The sequence below is a fragment of the Macaca fascicularis genome, chromosome 2 (genome assembly GCF_037993035.2).
Source record: "Macaca fascicularis isolate 582-1 chromosome 2, T2T-MFA8v1.1".
Classification (NCBI taxonomy): Eukaryota; Metazoa; Chordata; class Mammalia; order Primates; family Cercopithecidae; genus Macaca; species Macaca fascicularis.
In genome coordinates this window covers 126,565,383-126,589,694 of record NC_088376.1, presented here as the reverse complement: position 1 = coordinate 126,589,694, position 24,312 = coordinate 126,565,383, and the positions used below count along the sequence as shown (strand labels likewise).

Here is a 24,312-nt window from a genome sequence, read left to right as displayed (position 1 = left end):
TTACAAAGTATGTCTCCTCTCCAATGCCTTCCCATTTCACTCAACATCAAATCCAGTTTCCTCCTATGAACCCACAACACCCTACAGGATCCAGTCTCTGCCTCCTTTTTCAACTTCATCTCCTGCACCTCTCCTCTTCCTCATTCCAATCCAGCAAAACTGGTTTCTTTGCTGGTTCTCAAACTCTCCCGAAACTCAGGTTTCAGGCCTCTGCTCTTGTCCTTTGCTCTCCCTGGAATATACCCCTTAGACATCTTTGAGGCTCTCCCTCTCCTAATTCTTTCAGGTCTGCACTCGAATTTCATTTCACCAGCAAGGTTTTCCTCCAACCAGCTAATCTAAAATAGTACAGCTTCTCTCTTTATTCCTTAATCTTCCTAATTTCCTCTCAAGACTTTTACCATTACCTGATATCTACTGGGATTGCATCCCTGTCTCATTGGTGTCTCATGTCACTCCCCTCTCCACTTAGGAGTCTCTCTTTATTCCCCCAGATTCCAGTCTTTTCTCTCTAAAGGCCACGCCCATGCTTTTCTCTTTGCTTAGAACATTCTAAGCGATGTTCCCTCTGAGTATGTATTATTTGGTCCTCTCCACTCCCACCAATACTTATTTTACTTCTCTGCACAATGTTCATTTTCTTCATAGAAATTACAATTGTAAAATTATGTACATGCATATATGCATATATATGTATTTATTTATATTTCTCACTTCTTTGTCTTTCTCCCATCTCCAACTAATTGTAAATTTTGTGAGGGAAGCAGTCATGTCTACTTCACCAACAAATGCATACCAAGTACCTATATAATTCACGGCCTTACACACTGTAGGTGCTTAATAAAGAATTAATGAGAACAATTAAATTATACAGGATAGGGTCATTCACAGATCTAGGAAAAGTGATTGAAGGATCTCCTTATCGTATTAGAAGCTGTTGGTTGCCCACCCGTATCTCTCTTGTTCTCACCATTTCTGTATACAATGATGGCTTTCTAATGTCAGCATCCATGAATTTGCAAGAAGACTTTCTTCAGCTGTAGGCACATGCTAGGTTTAGCATGCAGTCCCAGGGAATTAACACCCACAGGAGCACCTTTTGGCCAGTGACCAATAGGAGTGGGGGTATAATTACCCAGCCTCATCACCTGCCAGATGGATTTACTGTTGGGGCATGTTGCCCACAGTTTCCTAAAAATCTTAGATGCCCTGGTTGCCAAAGGTAGTATCTTGTCAATTAATCTAGCTTTCTTCCCTTCCCGGTCTCATGTCCCCATTCCTCACTGGTGCTTCCAGGATCACCTTCCAAGAAAACTACTTGCACTCAAATCCTGGTCTCAATATGTGCTTTTGCAGAAACTCAAACTAAAATATCCATTCTACCCAATTCCCCACCACCACTCTCCTTTTGGGGAAGCGTTGCAACAAAAGTGTTCCAATCTTGCAATTATACAGATTGAGAAGGGAACAGTGGAGTGGAGATGGGGTAGACTAATTTGTCATTCACTAACTTTTTTCATTTAACCTCTTTCATGCCAACAGCCATGGCGCATATTTGGATCATTTTCTGTGATCCCCAAGACGTTCCCTACAAATGATAGCTCCTCTCTTTACTACAGAAACTTCCAAACAGGACTGTCATACTTGGTCTACAGCTGAATTCTGGTGCCAATTTCTTTCACTAGGCTCCCTTAATAATAACAGCCACAACAATGATAGCAACTTAGGGAACATTCAATGTGTGCCAGACTCTGTACTACACAACTAACTCACATTATCTAATTGAATGGTTGCAACCACACTTTAAGGAAGGCACTAGTATTATTGTCTTTTTATAATAATGAAACTGAGGCCCAATAAGGTTATGGGCTCAGGATGCTTCCACTGCATAATTCACTACCATTTAGGGGGCTATGTCTTGCCCAACCACTAGGCAATAGAGTTTGGATTTGGCTAGAAATTCACCATTGGCCCTTTGGCCACACCACCTCTACGTCTCCCAAAGTCTCTGCCCTGTAGCACCACCAGGTCTCATCATACACAAAATTTATTTTAAGGCAAAACATTAGAATGAGATACTGTAGCTATAAAGTTTCTGAAATTGTAGGCAAAAAGAGTGAAACCCTTTGGTAATGAGAAACAATAAATGAATACTTAAATGTAATTGCAAGTGCAGCATTTCCTGAACACAAGATATAAAAAATTGCAGCCCTTCACACTTTTATTTTCCCCAAATTGGCTATTATGGTAAAAAAAAACAAAAAGAAATGTTTCTCATCACTGCTCTTGGTTATGCATCTTAGGGATAAAATGCTTTCTTCCTGGCAGAGCTAGCATTACTAGATAATGGCCCAAACTCTACAGCTTTCCTGGCATCTACTTGCACCTGCCCCCGTGTTCCCAACAGGGGTGAGGGAACGATAGAGCAAGTGGCTAGAGTCATGAGCAGAGGAATGGTGCTTATTCAGCCAGCACCCAGCTGAGTAGCACCGGCTTTCCTCTCCCTCAATGTGGAACCTCTCGTTGAACTGAATTTCACAGATCGCAAAGATGAGACTAAGCCTCAGTATCCTACTCCACCGATGCCAACCTCCCAAGGATTATGCTAGTGCCACTAAGAGTTCTCCATTCTGTCACTTTGAGGGGGAGTTTTCATTCCGCCATTAGTTAAATTTTAAAAAAAAGGCCTAATAGTAATACATCCTAGGGCAACCCAAATAAACATTAAATATTTAAAAAGCAAGTTAATCAAGAGACAGTTAAATATGTACACCCTTTAATGTTTTTATATAGGCAGAGGGAGGGTTGGGGAAGATCCCATTCTGAGTAAAATATAATAAACTGGCCATTTGTTGTCTCAAGGGTAATTTTGCTAATTAACCAGAATAAATATCTTTTCTAGCACTCTAGTTGATTTTTAATTGCCCTTACTCGATAATGAAATAAAAATAATATGCTAAACGACAATGTATTGAATGCCAGGTCTTGTTTTAAGCATTTTATATATATATATGTCTTATTTAATACTTATAACAATACTATGAAATAGGTAACATTGTTTCTGTTTCACAGATAAGGAACAGAAGTGATAAGCAATTTTCTCAATATCATACAGCTAATAAGTAGCTGAGTGGAGGATTTGAACCTATGTAGTCTGTCTCTAGAGTCCAAGCTACATTACATTGCTTCGGCTTTAACAGTGTAAAACAGTTGGCACAAGTGTGAAAAGAGTATTTGATTCACTCATAATCTTGCCACCTAAAAATAAATATGTTAACATTTTGATGCAGTGGTTATGACATAATCTTTATAAATATAACTAGTTTTTGTAGTTTACCCAAACCTTTGAGGAGGAAGGTTGTAAGGTTTATCACCAAATTTGGAGAATATACTTGGGATCTAAAATACAAACTATGTCTAACCAGGTTTCATTTCAGAGGCCCCATGCAGCACCTCCAAAATCTCAGCCATCATCTGATTTTCAGAAAATCTGAAGCTAACATTGAAGGACACCCTACCATGACTGATAATTGGGAGAAACCTACCACATATACTAAGATTCTACGGATGGAGAAAACCAACCATGGTTTCGTACTTCGTATGAGACCTGAACTGAAAACGACAAGGGGAAGTGTTGTGAACTGAAGTGACTGATTTCCAGCCAAGCTATTTGTTTGTTTGTTTGTTTTTGAATGAGTATTACTGTATAATATGATTTAGAGTGAGAAGTAGGGATTTACTCTATCTATTGATCAATCAAGCAAATGATCAATCTATCTACTCATCTATCTATCTTGTTTAAAGATGGTAATGTTCTCACGCAATGCCAATGTCTTAGGTTGGACTTCTAAGAAGCAGCCCCTGAGATCAAGATCTGAGTGCAACTCCTTAGAGGATTCAGCTCTGAAAACACCAATAAGGCAGTGGAGAAGTGAGACAGAAAATGTAAAAAAGGTATTGAAAGGTGTGTTAATGATCAGGTTTGCACTGTGGGTGGATCGGTCCTGTTGGTGCCTCTGGGAAATGGTACGGTACATGACTTAGTGTTATGCCACATGAGGGGTGAGGAAGTTGGGATTGTTATCCTCCAACTCACATTTGTCATTGGGTAAAGGCTGCTCCAAGAGACATTACTCTCCAGTATTTCTTGCCTGCCCTGCCTATAGACCAAGCAGGTTCCAGTGGTGAGAGAAAGCCTTTTAACAGTCACAGGGACTTGTGGCTTAGCGTGGTGGCCCACACCTGTAATCTCAGCACTTTGGGAGGCCAAGGTAGTTGGATCACTTGAGCTCAGGAGTTTGAGATCAGCCTGGCTAACATGGTGAAACCCTGTCTCTACCAAAAATACAAAAATTAGCCAGGCATGATGGTGCACATCTGTAATCCCAGCTACTCAGAAAGCTGAGGCATGATGAAGGACAATTTTGCTAATTATCTGGAACACTGATTACTAATCTCATATCTAAAATAATGCTTAAAATTGACAGCAAACAATATTTTTATCTTGATGAGGTCTCAAGACATGGAAGTGACATAACAACTACTTTATTTTTTATTATAAATCTTCTGTTATTTCCTTTATTTAGTTGTTCTCAAATGAAGGAAGATTTTTACAAACTGAAAATCTTTTTTATTAGTTATTTGTTCAACCAAGGTCATAAATTTATCATCATGGCATTCAATGAGCTGGTTACTTCCAAGAAACAAGAGGTGAGCACCTTCTCTACTAGAAGGTCATTAAAAAACTTAGTCTCTTTCTCCACAAATATCATATCTTGAAGGCTTAAGATAAGCAAATTAGGGTCCTTCAAAATTGTCATTGTATTGGTCTGAGAGAAACTATACTGAATTCTATTTTCCATTCCCCAACAGCTCGGCATGCTTTCTCTCCAACTGAAATGTCCCATGAAAGTTTTTAATAACCACCATTATCTATATTTGATGGCTTTTTCTTGGTTTTTCACTCCTTTCTTTCTTTGAGGTACTCAATGCTGCTGAATGGTAGCATCCATAAAGTTTTCTTTTTTTATATTTTATTTTATTTCTGTTTTTATTTATTTTACTTTAAGTTCTGGGATACATGTGCAGAAAGTTTTCTTACCTTCTGAAAAACCTGAACTTTCTGGTTCATCCAACTTCTTTTCCATTTGGTCTTCTCCTATTGGTCTCTTTCAGTGACCCGTTTCATTCATTTTTTACAAGCACTGGCATCCTCCATAGTTCCCATTCTGTCTCTCTTGGTGACCTCTCTTCATCTAGATGTGACTTCATGATGATGACTGTTAAAGCTTCATTTTCAGTATTCACCTCTCTCATCTTACATAGGGTTTAGTGTGAAACTTCCTGATAGAAAATTCCCCTGTGCTTCTAACAAGCATCTCAAACTCTGCATGATCAAATCCTAACTTGTACTCTCTACTTCAAAATAGATTTCCTTGTTATTTTCCTTTTGTCAGCTTTAACTCCTTCTTCCTATTCAACTTATAAGGAATTCAAGGTGTTCTATAATCAGGGGAAAAAATGGCCTTTCTAACTTTATCACTTTTGTCCATCATAAATTTTTGTTCTGTTCACCATGCTCCAAACAGTCTGAACTTTGCTTTCTTCTTGTTTTTATTCAAATCATACAATTTAAAAAATTCAAAAGTTTAAATTTAATTTTCTGTGTGATGTCAACAAAATGTTTCTCAGCCCAGTCTTCTCAAACAGTACAATAGTAGCCTTCTTCACAGAGTCTGTGTAATGACTACATAATCTAATATATGTCAAAGTATCTAGCACAGTGTTTGGCACATTGTGCCTTTGCAATAAATGTTCACATGTCTGTTCATTCATTCATCATTCTGACCCTTCTCCAGTACCTCTGCCATGAAAATTTTTGTTCCCATAGCCCCTTAACCTCTCAACTCTGTCCTTCTCTATCTTTTATTCATGTATAAGTTTAAAATGTTACTTGGCATTCCTAGAGTAGGCTTTCTACAAATATATTAAGTACCTTAAAATAAGACACCCTACTTTCCACTTCTGTGCATAAAGGAAGTACCGAAAATATGGAATCTAGAACTACTCTCCTGCTAATTATCAAGTAAATTTCATACCAAATTTAGTATATTATTGCAGATAGAAAACAGTTAAGTAATAGTTGTTCATTTTAATCACAAATAATAAGGGAGATAAGGTGACAAATGTTTTATTTCTATGACAAAATGATACATTGCTGGATGTCAATTATTTCTGATAGGAATCAGGAACACACACATATGGTGCTGTAAAGAAGATATGCACTTTGGCATATTTATTAGAAGCAGCACATTAATATTTTGTGAGTTATCTAGAATTTTCAACACTGACATCTTACATCCTAAAACATGTGTTTGATAACTGGTTAAGTAGCTTCCTTTGATGTATCATTTACAAACTAATTGTTTTTCTTCAAATGACTTGAGTTTATTGCCCTTTTGGTCTTTGCAATACACTGAATAGTTAAAAGCTACTGAATGTTCTTATCTTATTTCTGAGATTATCATCAAATCATTGGCATTGGCTTGTGACATTTTAGAAGAAAATAACTTTTTTAAGCATAAGCAATGCTTTCATAATCTGCTACTTCAAATCGCTGAGTTGTCTCAACAGCTGCTTCTTGCCATTCACCTTGAAAATAGAGTTTTTTCATCTACTTCAATCCCTTTTGAATTCCAGATGGGGTTCCTATAAGTTATTTCTCTCCAGAAGCTGTGTCTTATCATTTCATCTCACTGGAAGCCATAGGATGACTCATTTTTAAAGAGTGCTTTTAAAATTACCAAGGTATAATATGTGTATTTTAATAAATTCAAATAATACTCAAGTATGTAGAGTTAAAAGTAAATGTATGACCTCTGCATACCAATCACACATCCCTCCCCAGAAGTAATCCCTATTAACTGTTTGTCTGTATCCTTCCAGACTTTACATTTTACAAATATATATAAACATATAGGTGCATAAGTTTAAAATTATATTGTGCATTTACTATTATGTTTTTTTCTTAACATGCTGCTACTTACTTTCTCTTTAGTAATACATTTTAAACATCTTTCTATATCTGTACATTCACTTTTAAAACTTCTGCATAGGACATACATAAATAATTCATTGAGTCTGCTTCCTGCTGATGGACATTCAAGTTTGTTTCAGTCTTTTATTATTAACAACACTGAAGTGCACATCATTACATGCATATTACATGCATGTATTTGTGTATTTATATGAACATTTTTGAAGATAGATATCTAGAAATGGTATTGCTGGATTAAATAGAATGTACATTTAAATTTTGATACCTACTTCCAATTGTCCTCCAAAAAGGCTTTATCAATATACACTATTTCCAACCACACGTGAGAATCTACATTTCTCTCCATGCTTTATAATGTTGGATATCATTACTTTTTACTTTTTAATTATTTATATTACCAACACCTTGCTAACCGTACTTCTTCTGAAACAAATGTCTTCATAATAATCTGTATAAATCCTGGCTTATTACTGAGATTTTCCCCATAATGGTACAGGTTATGAATAGGTACATGGATAATGAGTGGTACGTGTTAAAATATGCAAATGTAAAATTGAAATTGCAACCCTAGTAAATTAAGCTGTTTTGGAACGGTGTGTATATCTCCTAGATGAACATTAATGGGGGCAAATTACAATAAATTCTATAAAAGGAGATTGGTAATCCTTCTTCCTTAACAGTAGACAGTAAATGTAAGGTGTGGTAAGCAGAGTGGCAAACAATTTCTTGCTTTATCCTACAACAGTGGTTTTAGAATTGTTTCTAGGAGACCTAGGGTTCCCAGGAGATCTTACAGGGTCTGTATGGTGGGGAGTGGGCAAGGTGTGTGGCAGGGAGAAGGCCGAGGAGGACTGGCTGGGGGCTTTAAGTTCCCTTCTTCTCCTGCTCCGACTTTCTCAGTAACTCATGTCTATTTTATACATGGAGCTTCTGAGTCAGATAATGTTTGAAAGAAAAGCTATGCTACTAAAAAATATAATGATTAACCATATTTGTTTCAGAATCCAAGTAAAAATATTTTAAATGAGGGGGCTGCTATAGATGGCAATACGTTTTGATCTAATTTCTCTAGTTGCCTTTCACTGGGCCAGTCATTTGAATTTGTAGTCTTGGGAAGAAATTAAAGAAGCCCAGTGCTGGAAACTGTGATTGAAGTGTCTTCCCACATTGTATCCTTAAGCAGGGATTTTATGAAATTAGATATTACCCTGCTCTCCACTGCCACACCAGCTCAGGCAGTCGTTTCTAGTTCAGATAGGTCTCTTGATTACTCTCCTCCAGTTTGAGGAAAAGACTGAGAGTTCTAGGCTCTGGTAGTTCAATGTTTAGGGACTTGCTGCCTTTTAAATCTTGAGAGATTGACTTTTAAGTTACCTGCTCCTGCCACATCTCTTAGTGGGAAATCACTGCAGAAGCCATGCGGAGCTTATGTTTTCATGTACAATGTTACCAAGCATCCCAGCCCTGCTGTCTGGCCATTGGCAGTTCTCATCTCTTGTCCTAGATCCTGCATGTTAATCTGAAAGCATGCGTTGTCTTGGTCACTCTCCTCCAGACGCCAACAGGTTGGTCCAGAACTTTCAGAAGTCAAGTGCTTGCATGTCTACTTCCACCAGCAGAGCACAGCTCTTATTACTAAATTTCCAGGGATTATGTGCTTAATACTTCTGAGCTTTCTATTCTTTTACTCTTTTATTAGCTAGTTAGGGGAGTATCTACTTGAGCAAGGTATTTGCAACTTTTGTCAGCTCTACTCTTAAAAACCAGTAAGAATATTGGTATCAATGCTACCTCTCTATGATGATTCATCACCTATGAATGGAGTCATCTTTGTCTTAGACTAGGAACACTTCACTTAATATATATTAAGTATACATATACACATATATACACTTTATATATATGATATATAATATAATATATATATACACACACACATATATATATATATACTTAATATATAAATATTAAGGATGTGTTCCATAGTATACAGATACTCTGGGATACTCTGTGAAAAAAAAGTTTCTGCAGTCAAATGTATTTGGGAAATAATCTGTCATTCTTGTTGATTCAAAATGTGCATTAGAAAGGCAAAGTGCTAAAAATATTTCTTGAATTTATTTGATCGTACTTTAAAATTACTTCTCCAGTTTCCCTTTCTTTTTCTCTCCCTCTTTCTCTTTGTAGCAAGTTTTTTTTTCTTTTTTCTTTCTTTTTTTTTTTTGTTTTTGGAGGAGAGTCAACTCATAAATCCTCCCAGTGCCCACACTAGGTGGTGAGTGGGAACAGTGTTTGGGCATTCCGTGGGTGCAGGCAGAATCCTTTGTTTACCCAGAAGTCCCTGGGAGACTGCATTTTTCTGAGACAAAGCACAGAAGAAAGAAAGACCCCTCTGTGAGGCTAGCAAACATGAACCACCATTCCCTACCTGAATGGGTAGGCAAACGCTATGTCGATGCTGAGGTTACTTTCTGTCTTGTTGACGCAGTCCACACTCAGCCGCAGGCCTCCAGAATAGCCACCACATGTTGCAAATGCAAAGATTGCAAAAAGCTGTGGAGAACAAATAAACGAACAGAAGGCAGTTATTAGGATGATGTTGCTCTAATGAGATATATCAAAAGCAGCTTAATGTCTGGATTGAGGGAAGTTATGGTCCTTCTGAAGAAGAGCATTGCACTTGGTTCAGCTGGAAGATGAAGGTAGAATGGAGTGAAGACTGGGGACGTGGTGTCTAAAATAATTGTCTGGCAAGTGAGAGAAATGTGGCTTGGAGAATAAATAAAGACAATCCAAAATAGCTGTGTTTGAGTGTGTAAATAGCTGTCATGCCTCAGAGGGCACAGGCATAATCCCATAGTTAAAGGCCTGGAAAGCACTGCACCAACTGGTTAATAATGGATGTCTCCAGGTAGGAAGATGTGCGGATGTATCCTGCTCTCTTTGTTTGTCTGTATTTTCTACCATAAATATGATTTGTCTTTTGGAATAATATATATCAGTATTTCAAAGTCATGGTCAGAGAATTCTAGAGCTAAGAGTTTGAGGAAGAGTAGGTGAGTTTCTAAGAGGTGCTATTTTAGAGCACAAGATCTCAGTATATTTCAGCTTCCAACTTTCACTGGTGGTTACATCTCTGTGTTGGTTGCTGCTTCTAAGTCAACATTAAAAGTTTCAACAGTTAATGTCATGGTCTGTCCTGGTGTAGAATGTGAATCTGTGGGGAACCAGGCACCAATAATTAGGAGCAGGGACTCTGAGAAGTCTCCCAGGAAGAAGAGACACTTGGAAGACAGGATGGCCTAAGAAGGGACATAAGCAAATACTAAACTAGGTTCATTTCATAATTTGGCTAAGCTCAAAAGAATTTCTTGCTCGTTTCTAAAGGAAGTCGATGAAATGCACCTAACACTAACATGCTGCAATATTCCAATTTATCTTAACTTTGAAATTCAGCTTCTTACAATAGTTTGGGGTCATTATTGGAAACACTAGATCATTTTGCACAGTGAGAGGAGTTATTGCACAGAAGTCAACTGGGGTCAAGGGCTCTGGAATGTGACCTTGGGAAAGCTGCTTAATTTCCTCATGCTTTGATTTCCTCATTGAAAAATAGCATTGACGGTAACTCTTCTGGGTCATTTTGCTATTTGTGGTGTGACACAGACAGTTGCTGTGGCCAAGAAGGCTGCTGGAGCTGGCAAAGTCACCAGGGCTTTCCAGAAAGTTCAGAAGGTGAAATGACTATTATCTATAACACCTGCCACCTCAATCTTAATCGGGGTAGAAAAAAAGCCTCAGAATTTTTTTTTTGTCTTAATTGGCCACTTAACTTTAGTAGGAAAAGACTGACTGATGATAACAGGGCATTGTGAAACCTTCACAGGCAAAGCAGTATTTTGTGAGTCACGTGTGTGTGTGTGTGTGCGCGCGCGCATGTGTGTGGCAGTTTTAAGTGACTAGTTTTTAAAATCTGTATTTTAAAAATGGAAAGAACTTGACCAAAAGATATAAGGATTGTAGTAAGAGTGAAATGTGTTAACATGTGGAAAGCATTTAGAACAGGTCCTGGCATTGCATAAGCTCTCAATAAATGTTAACAAATATTACTGTAAATAGCAGATGCTCCTTAATAAGATGTTCCGGGCCATAAAATAGGAAATTTACACTTAATCCCTAGCTAAATCTGTCTGGCTGTCTGCCCCAGTGAATCAACATTCAAGCAGTCCAGAAAAACTGATCTTTTTAACTTTGTTAGCTTTTGTTGCACAGGATTTGATGAAGCATTCAGAAGCTATTCCAGCTCGCTCCACAATCTAGGGTTGAGACACAGAATGCTGAAGCTGAAGGGAATCCCATCTTTAGGCCCCTGATGTGGACTTGCTTTCTCCTCATGACCAAATGCTCTCTTCCTGTAACCAATTAGTATTAGTCGTATTAGTAGAAATAAAGAGAAAGTTATTTTAATGGTTCAATGCTTAATTCTAGTTTTCATCAGCCAACACTGGATGTCGCAACCCTTTGTGCCACGTCAAGATAGCGTCTTTGGTAAGAAAGAATGGAACGATGGAGTCCAAAGCCCCATGCTGTGGCAACGGAGATAGCCCTTTCTGTCTCCAAGTTTCCTTATCCATAAAACAGGGATATCCCCTATGTCTCTCTGAATTGCTGAGAAAACTAAGTGAGATGGAATATGTATTTACATGCTACCCTCTTCCAATTCATACAGAGATTTGTATGACATTTACATTTCTCTGGGGCCAGGAGTCCTAAGTGTGTGATAGGCAATTGTGCAGGTAAAAGTAAGAAGGGATTGTACATTGTGGCCATTTCAAAGTGCCTACTATGGGCCAAGTATTGTGTCCACCACTTAACATACATGGTTGTATTTCCTAGTGGCAACAATGTTGTGAGGCATGTGTGCATGAAGCTTAATACTCCTATAGGAAAGATATGGTAGAATAGCAAAATTGTTTCAAAATGCTTCGTTCAAAAAATCCTTGAGACATTAAAATGTAGCAGATTGGAATTGAAGGATATAAAAACAAATGTCCATTTCAGTGCTTAATAGCTATAAAGAAACTACCTTGGCCTTTCATCTTATATTAACCGCTTTATATACAGTAAGGTATTATTAATACCATCATATAATAAACTTAAGAAGGAATGATAATTATGTATTTAACTAGTTCAAAATGTTAGATACATGGAAAGGAGGTGTCATGACTATTGAAACCACATACACCACAATTTTTTCTTGTCACTTCTCTTGAGCTCTGAAAACATAAGGCATTGTAATCAAGTTAAATATGATACCTATGGGCTTTTGGGTTACATTTCTCTCTTTCCCATAGTCCTCACTGCTGTAAGGTACATGGATGTACTTTGGTCAACAAGTAGGCTGAGGCAGACATCCAGGCCTGCATGACTCAGCAAGTTTACAGTGCAGGCACATACTCCACTAGTTATATACCCTGTTTGTGTAAGCTCATACTTGGCTCAAATCCACTATTGTCTGGAAAAGATATAACTGCCCTGCTGACATGCTCTTGGGCCCAACATTGCTCTTGTGCAGGTGCAGGCACCCAGAGAAAAAGTGAAGCTACTGATCCCTGTAAGGGAGAATGACCATCTGGCAGATGGTCGGCTTGCTCGTGCCCAGAGAAAGAAAGAGTTAAGCTACTAACCCTACAGCTGGTCTTGCAGGCTGGCCATGCAGCTGTGCATGGAAGCTGGCTGCTGGGAGAAGCCACAGAGCCAGAACAGACAATCAAGGTAAAGGTGTAAGTAAGCTGCTGATGAGAGAGCTGCTGAATAAAGCCATGTCTCATTTACCTGCTGTCTCTCAAGTGATCTTCCAGCTCCCTGCCCTATGTCTACCCACTCCCCTCTGCCCTCAGCTGGGGCTGGAACCTGACCCTGAGCATGACACTTGGCGTAGTCATGGACCTAACAATTGGCAACGAGGATGAGATGAGGTGAGTGAGTCTTCAGTCCCTGAGGGCTCTTGAATTGACTTTGTGGCCACAGCATGAGCTGTGATACCTTGTGGCTGCCATGCTGTGAGGATGAGCCCCAGTGAAAACATGGGAGGCAGTGGACAGGTCTCCTGTGAGTGTGGAGAAGGCACTGAAGCACCTGGAAGTGCACGGCACCGAGAAAAAGAGTGTGCCTTTGCCAGTAGAGTCAGATGGGCATTCGTGGCTGTTCTGTAGGAAGTGCACGTCCAGTCCCTGAAGGACAAGTGCAGGGAGGAGGAGGAACCTCTGTTGTGGGCGTACCCTGTGATCCACCAGAAAATCGAGCTTGAACAGCTGTTGGGTGTTCAAGTCCAAGGATCAGCCCAGGGATTCCCTACCACAGTGAAACACATTTCTTATGGTGCCTGTGTCTCTGCTGAGTTGTGGGGGTTAAGCAAGTAACGTCAGCAGTCATGTACAGACTTAGTGAAAGTCATTTGAGAGAAGGACATTGCTGCGCAACCTGGTCCTGCTTGAGCATTCCAGTTCACATGTTGCCTGCTGCAGTCAGGTGGAATTGTAAAGCCTTTTCTATTTGATAAGAGACTGGCTGAGATGCCCAGCTTGGGGGGCACTGGATGACCAGAGCCACATGTGAACTTGGCAATCTACTGGTCCCTGCACCTGGATAAGTTTCCAGGCAAGGCTGCATAGACAGCTATGAAAGCTGGTCAGTGAAAGCAAAACCTGTGTCCTTGCACCTTGGCATCAGCTGCTTGACTCCCCATTTGTGCACTGTGTATGTCTCTCCCATACCTGAAAACGTTCCGGGGGTGGATGTTTTACATGGCTTGGCAGCTGTGCCGTCTATCACAGACTTGATGGACCGCATGACAATGGAACTAGGATGGTACAACTGTGTGGTGGTCTTGACCAATGCATTTCTCTCCATTGATATTGCTCCAGAGAGCCAGGAACAGTTTGCCTTCATGGGAGGGCGAATCACAGTGTTGCTGCAGGGCTATATGTATAGCCCCACCATGTGTCATGATCTTATTGATGATGTTATGTTAACCTCTGATTCTCTTGCAGATTTAGAAGTGGCAATGCCTCACTTGCCTGGGATTGGGATGATAAGACTGAGGCAACCTTTCTGGCCAGGGGTGCCCATTTAAACTTAATATACATGTGACCACAGACAGTTTCAGTTAGGGCTTTTAGCAGTGCATGGAGTGCCTCGGAATGCCAATAGGCTTTTGGTCACAGCTGTGGAAGAGAGTTGAGCTCCAGTATTCCTTAAGAGAGAAGTAATTAGTAATAGCAGGATGGGTGCATTCATGGGTAATGACCCCCACCTTCCCCAGACAGAAAACACAGTTAGTAACTGCATATGCTGCCCTTCAGCCTTGTGAGAGCATGGCAGGGTGGGTTACAGTCGTCGTGTGGATGATTTACCCTATAGCGGGTTGGGTGCATTCATGGGTAACAACCTCCCAGACTGGGATGGCACAGACATCCAGTTTAGTGAAGTGGGGTGCCTACTTGGAACAGTGGAGTACACTGAGTACAAGTCCCTTAGCAGCAGAATTACAAGAAGCCTTAGGATCTGTAGTCCTAATGCAAGATAAGGCCAAAGGCATCTCTAGACCCTGCACCTTCACTGTTAGGAAGGGTGTCCTTCCATTCCTAATAGGGCATGGTATACAGATGGGTCTAGCCAAGGTGCTACTGCTGCCTGGACTGTTGTTGCAGTCCAGCCTAGTACTGACACCATACGGTTTGAATCCAGGCGTAGGCAAAGTAGCTATTGAGCTGAACTCAGGGCAGTGTGAATGGTCATCACCAAGGAGGTGACACCTATGGTAATCCATGCCAATAGCTGGACAACTCATTGATGCTTATATGTCAGGCTCATGTGTCAAGTCTCTGTGTAGATATCGGGCCTGTGTGCCCACAGCTTATATGTATAACCTGTGCGTCCAAGGCCTATGTCTCCTTCAGCCTAGGGGGTGGAGTGTAAGGTACATGGATGTGCTTTGGTCAAGGAACAGGCCGAAACAGACATCCAGTCCTGCATGACTCAGCGAGTTTAAGGCACAGGTGCATACTTCACTTGTTATATAACCTGTTTGTGTAAACTCGTACTTGGTTCAAAGCCACTATTGCCTGGAAAAGGCATAACTGCCCTGCTGACACTGTGCTCTTGGGCTCAACATGGCTCTTGTGCAGGTGCTGGTGCCCACAGACAGTGAAGCTACTGACCCATGTAAGGGAGAATGACCGTCTGGCAGACAGACCAGGGGGAGCCAGGACACGGCTCAGCTTGCTGGTGCCCAGAGGGAGGAAAAGTTAAGCTGCTAACCCTACAGCTGGCCTTGCAGGCTGGTCATGTAGCTGTGCATGGGAGCCAGCTCCTGAGAGAAGTTGAAGAGCCAGAGCAGACAGCTGAGATAAAGGTGTGAGTAAGCCGCTGATGAGAGAGCTGCTGAATAAAGCCATGTCTCATTTACATGCTGTCTCTCAAGTGTTCTTCTAGCTCCCTGCCTCATGTCCACGCACTCCCCTCTGCCCTCAGCTGGGGCAGGAACCTGACCCTGAGCATGACAACTGCTTAAAGGGAAACCATACTATATGATTGATAATAAATTAACATGGGTTTGGTGAGGATTGAACATACGATGTCTGTATAACACTGGAAGAGTCAGTTCCTTCTGAGTGAATAACTTATTACAAGAATGTTTGATTTTGTATTTTGGAGTGTGAAATCAACTCCTCCAGGGAAAATCAGCCAGTGGCCTGGTCCTATAATTGGAATACATCAAGACACAGTGAGGAGAGGGGACTGGAGGATCTCCAGGGGTCTGAGATTCTCTAGGTGTTGCCTTGAAAGAGTGGGAGGGGACTTCAGAAATCTTCCTACTGATTCCCCTCCCAGTTACTCACCCAATCATTCCTCCTTACATGGGGGAGCAGAGCAGTTTTGGGGTGAGGCAGACCTAAGCTTGAGCCCATTTCCTAGATGTGTGACACTGGGCAAATCACTTCACTTCTCTAAACCTCAGTTCTCACATCTACCAAATCAAGACTAACATGCCTCATTCATTGGATGTTTAATGACAGATTTGCTATGTGCCAGCTGTTGGAGAACAAAAAAATTAAACAGTCACAGAAAAGACAAGATAAGGAGTTTCCCACCCACCATGGGGCTTAATGCTACATGTGGGAGACAGAACCAAAAAGCACATACAAATAAAATAATCTCAAATTCTGTTACACGTTTTGAGGGGAGTTATTCTGGACAGGAGGTTACACCTGGCGAGTATTACATTTAAGCTAAGACCTGGAAGATGAGTGAGAGGAAGCCCTGCAAAAACTGACAGTTGGAAGTAGGATCCCGGTCTCTAGACTTCCCCAGTTAGTATTCTAATTAGCTCTATGGTTGTGAGAAGAATGATGTTTGTTTGTTTGTTTTTGCCACATTGGTAAGAGTTGATTCTCAAACGATCCAGTCTTCTTCACCCAGAAATGTACCATGGGTGCTTTGGTGACCTGAGGTTCTCCATGTTTCTCCTGAGTGTCTCATAAACACATACCTGGAAGCTCATTACCATAGCAAAGCAGGTGATTTGTCCTTTCTTTCTCTTTCTTTCCTTCCTTCTTCTCTCCCTCCTTTCCTTCCTTCTTTCCTTCCTTCCTTCCTTCCTTCTTCCCTCCCTTCCTCTATTCTTGCTTCCTTCCTCTCTCTCTCCCTCTCTTTCTTTCTTCCTACCTTTCTTCCACTTTTTACCCTTGGTGGGGTGGAAGAATTTAGAAGGAGGATCTTGGGATACATTACAAAGAGACAAGGCATTCCTTGCTTGACCACTGATGCTCGAGAGGCCATTAATGCTAGCAGCTGAGAAGGCTTGCCTTGCAGATGCTCGGTTCTGCAAAACTAAGTCCAACTCCTAATGTAGACAATTTCCCCTTTGGAGAGACAAAAAAGATAGAATAACTTTCTGTTATATAGCCAGGATGGAATGAAAACTGGGGGTGAGACCTGGAAGGCTAAGGAGTGAGAAAAGCCTGAGGGGACAGTGTGAGGGGGTTGGTTTAGAAATAAGTGAGATAGAGGAACTAGAGTGAAAGATCTCCATTTGAAGCTGACTCTGCAATGACTATAAGCAAGTTGATGAGAGATGTAAAGACATGGTGGGGTGTGTGTGCACGCGCACATGTGTGTGTTATACTCTCCAAATTCTAGGCTCCACACATCTATCTTCAGCCAGCACAGTGCCTTCTTTCTGGTAATGTGGTGCACTAGCTCACCTTGCCAGAAATTGAAGGTGTAACCCAGGGGCAAAGGCCATTTACCCGTTCAAGTAGAATTATAAAACCTCTGTATTCCTATCTTTTCTTAAGCTCCTGATACTCCTCAAACAAAGCAGATACCTCACCCTCCAGCACATTCTAATATAATCAATATCATAACCACTGGCCCAATCATTCACCTCTCTTGAGTTCAGGAGACCAAAATAAATCACCTGCAATGAATTCTCATTTCACTACTGTCTTAGATGATCTACGGCTCTGTTCCTTAGAAAAAATTACTCTCAAAATTGACAAAATTAGCCAACAAAGAATCCCTTTCTATGCAGCCTGATTAGAAATACATTTAGGTGGAACAGAACAAAATTGTCCTATGTTTTCTAGCTTAATAGTCATCCATAAACCAAAATCACCCATAGCAGGAATGATATCTTTGCAGTTAGTGACATCAAATGTTTTCCCCCTGGAAAGAGGGCAAGCAGCTCACTTCTTGGTGCTAATAGAACCACACAAGGAATATCAATGAAAGATGATATTAATCCTTCTGGTTAATTTGTAAGTCATAGTTAAATGCAATAGGTTGGAGGAGGACAGAAAATCAGGCTGATTAATGGCACTTGTAGGGATGCTTGCTCTGCAGTGAAGTCAGGGAGGGGACATCTCCCAAGGTCTGGTATACAACCTTCATGTACCAATCCTGGAAGAAACAAGAGTCAGGAGACTGGTAGGTAAGGGATTGGGAGATTGAGACCAAGCAGTTGGTACCACTAAGTTGAGCATGCTAACAAACAAATCTCCCAGAAATAAAGCTGTGTTTTATAGCATTTGCTAGTTCCCATAGTGCAAGCATTTCCACCATGGCCAATTCCAAGCTACGAACACACTGCCTCTAAAATTGGACCTGGAGGAGATCTGCACAACTCCACTGCCACCAAGGTACTCACCGGGGTCAGGGACCTTCATTCACTTTGGGCTTGTTTCATTGATTCACTCCTTTTCCACTAGGTATAATCATTCATTCATTCATTCATCCACTCAATTACTTACTCACTTATTTAGTTAGTTATCATAGCAGAGGCTGTTAATGCCCTGCTGATAGCTGCAGCTTCAGTGGGTCAGTCCTGGTAGACACCAAAGGCTTTCCTCCTCATAAACCTGAATTTCTCTGCTGAGGGCATTCACAGCTAGCACGAGTGTGCTTGGCCTGAGGCTGGAGCAAGTAGACATCCCCAGGAGCTAATTCCCTGGCAGCTTTCCAACAGTGGGAGAAGGAAATTGGTGGGTAAAATCTCCAATGTTCTTGCCCTTCTGAGGGACAATTTTGAGGTGTGTTCAAGACCATTTCTCAGAGGGTGCCCATTAAGACTGAGCCCCAGTTTCCCACAGAAGCAACCTGCTCACCACACATCATTGGCTGGCTTTCCTTCCTTCCCCATCCCATCGTCCACTTGTCATTGTACTTCCCACCATTGCTCCCCAAATAAACTTATTGAACCAAAATTCTTGTCTCAGGATCTCCTTTTGGGAAACATGACTAAGACAGTTATCAAACGCTAACTGAGTGGGCACCTTTTACTTTGCCGGCACTACAAGTACCCAGGACTGTGATAATAAAGGAATCATATTTCCCTAACCACCTGATCTCAGCTTCTAACTTACTATATTTTAGTCTCTCTGACTCTCTCCAAATAAACTGAGCTCACTCCAGCTGTAGGACCTTCATGCTGTCTGTCTCCTTCAGTTGAAACTTCTGTCCTCGCATGCTTTGCACAAAGGGCTTCTTCTCATCCTTTCTTTTCTTTTTTAAGGAGGAAATCTTCTTTGACTACACTAACTAGCCTTCCTCATTTTAGTACACACCAACCCCGGCTCCCATTATTCCATTTTTTAACATAAGCAGCCTTTTAAAAATCGGCATGTGTTTGATATTATTTAACCCATTGCTTATGCTTTGTTTTACCACTTCCCTAAGGAAAGGCAATACACGTGTTTTATTGCTGAATCTCTACAACCTTGCACAGTGCTTAGCATGAAGTAGGTGCTCCCTAAATGCTTGTTGAACTAAAAAGAAAAAGAAATACAATAAATAGATAATATCCTTCCCCTACCTCCAGGGAATTTGCTGTCTATTTGAAGACACAGACAAGCTAATGAACAGGCACTGCAATGGTGCTTTACTGTGGTGGCAGAAATTGGAGCATGTTAGGGGAATATACGGTACACAATTGCAAGGGAGGGGAGGAGGATATAGCTGTCTGGAGGAATGCATGGCTAAGCAGAAACCAGGAAAACATGCCTGAGTTATCCAGGTAAGAGAGAGAAGAGTGTTTTAGGCAGAGAGGAGCAAGTCAAAGACACACAAACGAGCAAGCGAGGCACATTTGGGCTGTGCATTTGGTAAGCCTGCATATGTTGTAAGGTAAAAAGAAGAGAGTTACTCAGTTGAAGAGGCAGGCAGAAATGTGTCAGGTATGGGCTACCAGGGATCCAAAATCAACAGCCCATGGCCATATCCAGCCTCAACTCTTCAGCTATGTATGGATGCTTTCATGCTCTGATGATAAAGTTGAGCACTTCTAACAGACAGCCTGTGGTCTACAAAGCCAAACGTATTTACTATCTGACTCTTACAGAAATAGTTTGTCAACATGAAGAAACTTGGGTCTTGCAAGAGGAATAGGTTTTCAGCAGGGGAGAGGCATTAAAAAAAGTGCAGTTTAGAAAGACCACGCTAATTACACTGGTAAGTGGATTGGCAGAAGGTGGAAGATAAGGAAGTGTCTTACTTCCCCAGACAATGGGCAAATCCTTTGCCAACAGGACCATGCTTCAGGCATGTTTGTATTTCCCTTTTGGGCCAAAATGTTGTTGGTGGCTCACAAATTTTATTGAATAAGCAAATATATGAATGAATGAGTAATAGAAGGATGAAGTGCTTGAAAAGGGACATTTTAGCACTGAATAACTGAATAGTAACATTATAATGATGATGATAATAATGATACAATAATTATATTTAGTTTTCTGTGTCAGTCTCCTCAGTAAGTCATCATTTACATTGGCTTATTTAATCCTCTCAACAACACCCTGAAGTAGAAATATAACCCCTCATTTTTCAGATGAGGAAACTGAGGCTAAACAGCAAGACCAAGGTCACATGATCTACTCGTAAGTGAAGCAGTCATGGGTTGAACTCAGGTCGGCCTTTCTCTAAAGTGTCTTCCTTCTTCCCAGCTCTCCCAGGAGTGTGTACAGGGTCTCTCTCCAATGGAGCATACTGTGGAAAGACTCATACAGAAATATTGAAGTTGGGCTTTCTAACTAAGGCCTTCTCTGTCGCGTCAATGTTCAGAAAATCACATGAGGGCTACATGAAGCATCTGTAAGACAAAGCCGTGATCGTCCACATTGCTGCAGGTGGTAGCTCATGTATTGTGTCTCAGCAACACCCAAGCCTCCACTCCACAGCATCGCAGGCTGCCGTGGGAAGGGAGTTAGTCTGGCATGATAGGAATATTTGAAAAGCCTGATGTGAGTAGGTTATGCCAATTACACTTGACAAGTTCCTCCTCCTAATTGTCAACCACCCACAGCTAAGGATGCCAGGTTCCTCACTTTCATGCAGCTTCACAATTCAACAGCTCGTAGGTTAAAGAGGCCCAGAGTCTCCCCCTCCTCCGTGCTTTGATGTCCCCTTCTTGTCCCATCTCGTTTTATGATTTGTCTTGAACTGATGATTAGTCCTCAGCACCCCCGAAGAGCATTTCTGAGAACAACGCTGATTACCTCGATAGTAGCCCTAAAAAAAGTGAGGAATATGTCCTGTCAGGATATTTTCCAGTGCAGAAAGAGCTTTTATTAACTGCGGCCTCCCTCACACTCCATGCCCTATACAGGAGGCCCCCAGTAGACAGATGAATGCCTCTAAAGCTTGATGTTCCATTCCTACTGATCTTTGTCTAATTCTTTCTTTTAGTTTTCTTCTCCTACTGATAAACGTATTTTTCTAAGGAAATTGACCAATCGTTTTCTCAGCCATCAATTTATGGTTACTGCTATGGGCGTATAATACTCTGACCCAGAAGGCTTTTGTGAATAACCTTGTAAAACCTCAGATGGGACCTTCGTGTGAAGATAAAAACTACAAGCTGTCCCTGGAAGACATGCAGTTGTATTTTATTTGGAGGCACTGAAAAGTATTGTTAAAAGACTTTCCCCCGTAGAGCTATGTGTGTTTTCCTGTCTATAATATATAACTATCTGTGCTCTTAAATGGCCCCAATATGGTCCATCCTGCATTCCATTTCATGCTACCTGTCAAAAATTGAATACTGTGCCCTTCTGACTGCTTTGTGATTTGTGTGAAATCTTTCCAGGCAAAAGCAGCCTTACAGAATTGGTACTTCATGCCATCAACTGGGGAATTCTGACTAGGCCCTACAGAAGGAAAACTCCAAGTTACTTACACAGCAAAAGAAGTTTCTGTTTTCATTTTCTGAAATGACTAGTCTGGGGACTGCACCACATAGCAGAATATTTGGCTGTAGATAACAGAAAGCCTGACCTACGGGAGCTTAAACAAATAGGGGTTTGTTTTTCACACATATCAGGAAGTCTAGAGCTAGGTGACTACGGTATTGATGATGTCTGGGTCATTTCTTTGATTCTTAGTCTTTGCCTCATTATCACAGAATGGCTGCTGTGTTCCTGAGCACCTTTCACTGCATAGGAGACTAGGAAGTGAATATTCGGCTTTCCTGAGTCTTACAGGGGAGGTGGGCAAGAGGAAGAGAGTTGGGATGATTGTCAGCCTCCACTCTGCCACAGAAACTGATGAGAGAAACCTGGCAGAAATAAAACAAGCGTCCGAGTCATATTATAAAGGAAACACAGCATTGTCAAGCCCATTCAAGATCCAGTCATTTCTTTTTCACTAGATACTTCCTAGACAGCCCTGTGCTTTTATGCAATGAGCTAAATTGAACTCTTGCCTGTGAATTGAAATTTAAATCTCTGCTTGAGTTATATTTTTCCACACGAAGCCTGATACAAATCTTTAAAATAAAACAACACATGGTTGAAATGGTAAAAACAATTTGGAAGCAATTTTCATTCTTATAAAAAACAGAGTAATTAAATTATGAGGTATCCAATCAATATTATGCAAGGATTAAAAAGAATGAATAGCAGTACAGAAAGTTGAAAGTTGTTTATAATCTTTTTAAAGCAAAAAAGTAAATACATGTATTGCATTGTTGTAAAAGAAAATATTTCTACATATACATACAGTATATACTTTTTTCACAGAAATTTAAAAGGTCTAGAAATATAACACTGAAGTATTATTAGTTGTAACCACTAAGGAGTAGAAGTTAGAGTCAGAATATCAGTTTTAATTATTTTTGTATTATTGCAATGTCTTCCAATAAGCATTGTAACTTTTGTAACTAAAAACTGATTTTCTTAAAATTGTAAATGTAGACAACATCTGGGTAACTTGAGCAAAGTAAATTCAGAACTGTCATTAGATGGGTGTGCTGTTTTTCACTTTCATTTGGATGAAAAATGTAAAGTTAAATAAACCCACTCCCTTTGGAGTTTATCTTCAATAGTACTTTCAAATTTTTTATATTTACAGAGACTATAAAGTGGAAGAACATTTTAGACCGGCTTATTCAATAAGATATTTTGGCAACATCTCTCTTTAGAATCAGGGTAAAAATATTTCAGAATACACCAGCAGAATATATGGCTAAAGTATAGCATCAATCATTAGTTGATTAAAAAGGACAACGTCCATCAGGTTGAATAGGAATAATTACCTTTAAAGGAATCAACTCCAATTCTCTCACATTTGTCAGAATGGAATAATAAGATAAAATAAAAATTCAACAGAGCTGACACCACTTCTCTGACACCTGATTAGAGAGAGTCTTGTGAATTAATTTCTTGCCTATGGTCGTGTTTTTGAACTTGGTATTTTTCTTGGGTAAATTTGTGATATGGACTTCTGGAAGTTTCTAACCTACCATAACCATATATTAGTGCATTGAAGAAAATCAGTGCTGATAGATACCTTAACTGTATACTTCTGCTTTATAGAAAACATTAGAGCACGATGAGCTCATGCACACAGCTACTGTTCCATAGTTAAATAGCATGCATCGGATATGCTGAAATGAACTACTCCTTGCCAGAAGCTGTGCTTTCATGATAATACAGAATGATTGAATTTTTTAAAAACTGAAGATAAGTCACAACCCTCAACTTCCTCCTTCCCTTATATTTTAGAATAGGCTTCAGATTGACATGTGCAGTGTTCTCTGAATAGGAAATAAATTCCCATCAGGATTCAGTTCTGGCTGAATTCAATACATTTGGCATGTCTTTTTAAAAATTTAAATATTTTAGCAGTCAGAGTTGTATTTATACCCATAGAGCAATTTAGAATAACATAGGGTTATTCTGGAAAAAAAAAAATATTGATCCGTAGTCAATTGGTTGTATTCAATTAATGCCTTTTCACTAGACAATAAGAGTCATTAAGCGAAGAAGTGTCTCTTATCCTTCTTCCTTTTTAAAAAAATTTTTATTCAGCTTTACCTTAATGAAAGACAAGCACAGCATCCATTAACAGAGTAGTAGGAGGTTTTCATTTGTTTGTTTGTTTGTTTGTATGTATGTTTTTGAGACGGAATCTCCCTCTGTCACCCAGCCTGGAGGGCAGCGGCATGTTCTTGGCTCACTGTAAACTCCACCTCCTGGGTTCAAGTCATGCTCCCACCTCAGCCTCCCAAGAAGCTGGGATTACAAGCATGCACCACCACACCTGGTTAATCTTTGTATTTTTAGTAGAGATGGGGTTTCACCATGTTAGCCAGGCTGATCTCAAACTCCTGATCCAAGTGATCTGCCCGTGCTGGCCTCCCAAAGTGTTGGGATTATAGGCGTGAACCACCGCCTGGCCCTTAAGCATTTGTGTGTGAC

General features: G+C 40.4%; 1 protein-coding gene across 2 annotated transcripts in view; it reads right to left on the bottom strand.

Annotated features, from left to right (window-relative positions):
* SYNPR (synaptoporin) overlaps positions 1-24,312 on the bottom strand; it is a 330,920-nt gene that overhangs the window by 121,050 nt on the left and 185,558 nt on the right. For both annotated transcript variants that reach the window (XM_005547524.4, XM_005547525.4), the window contains one exon: positions 9,486-9,610. In XM_005547524.4, coding sequence (XP_005547581.1) covers positions 9,486-9,610 — 125 coding nt within the window. The remainder of the gene's footprint in view (positions 1-9,485; positions 9,611-24,312) is intronic.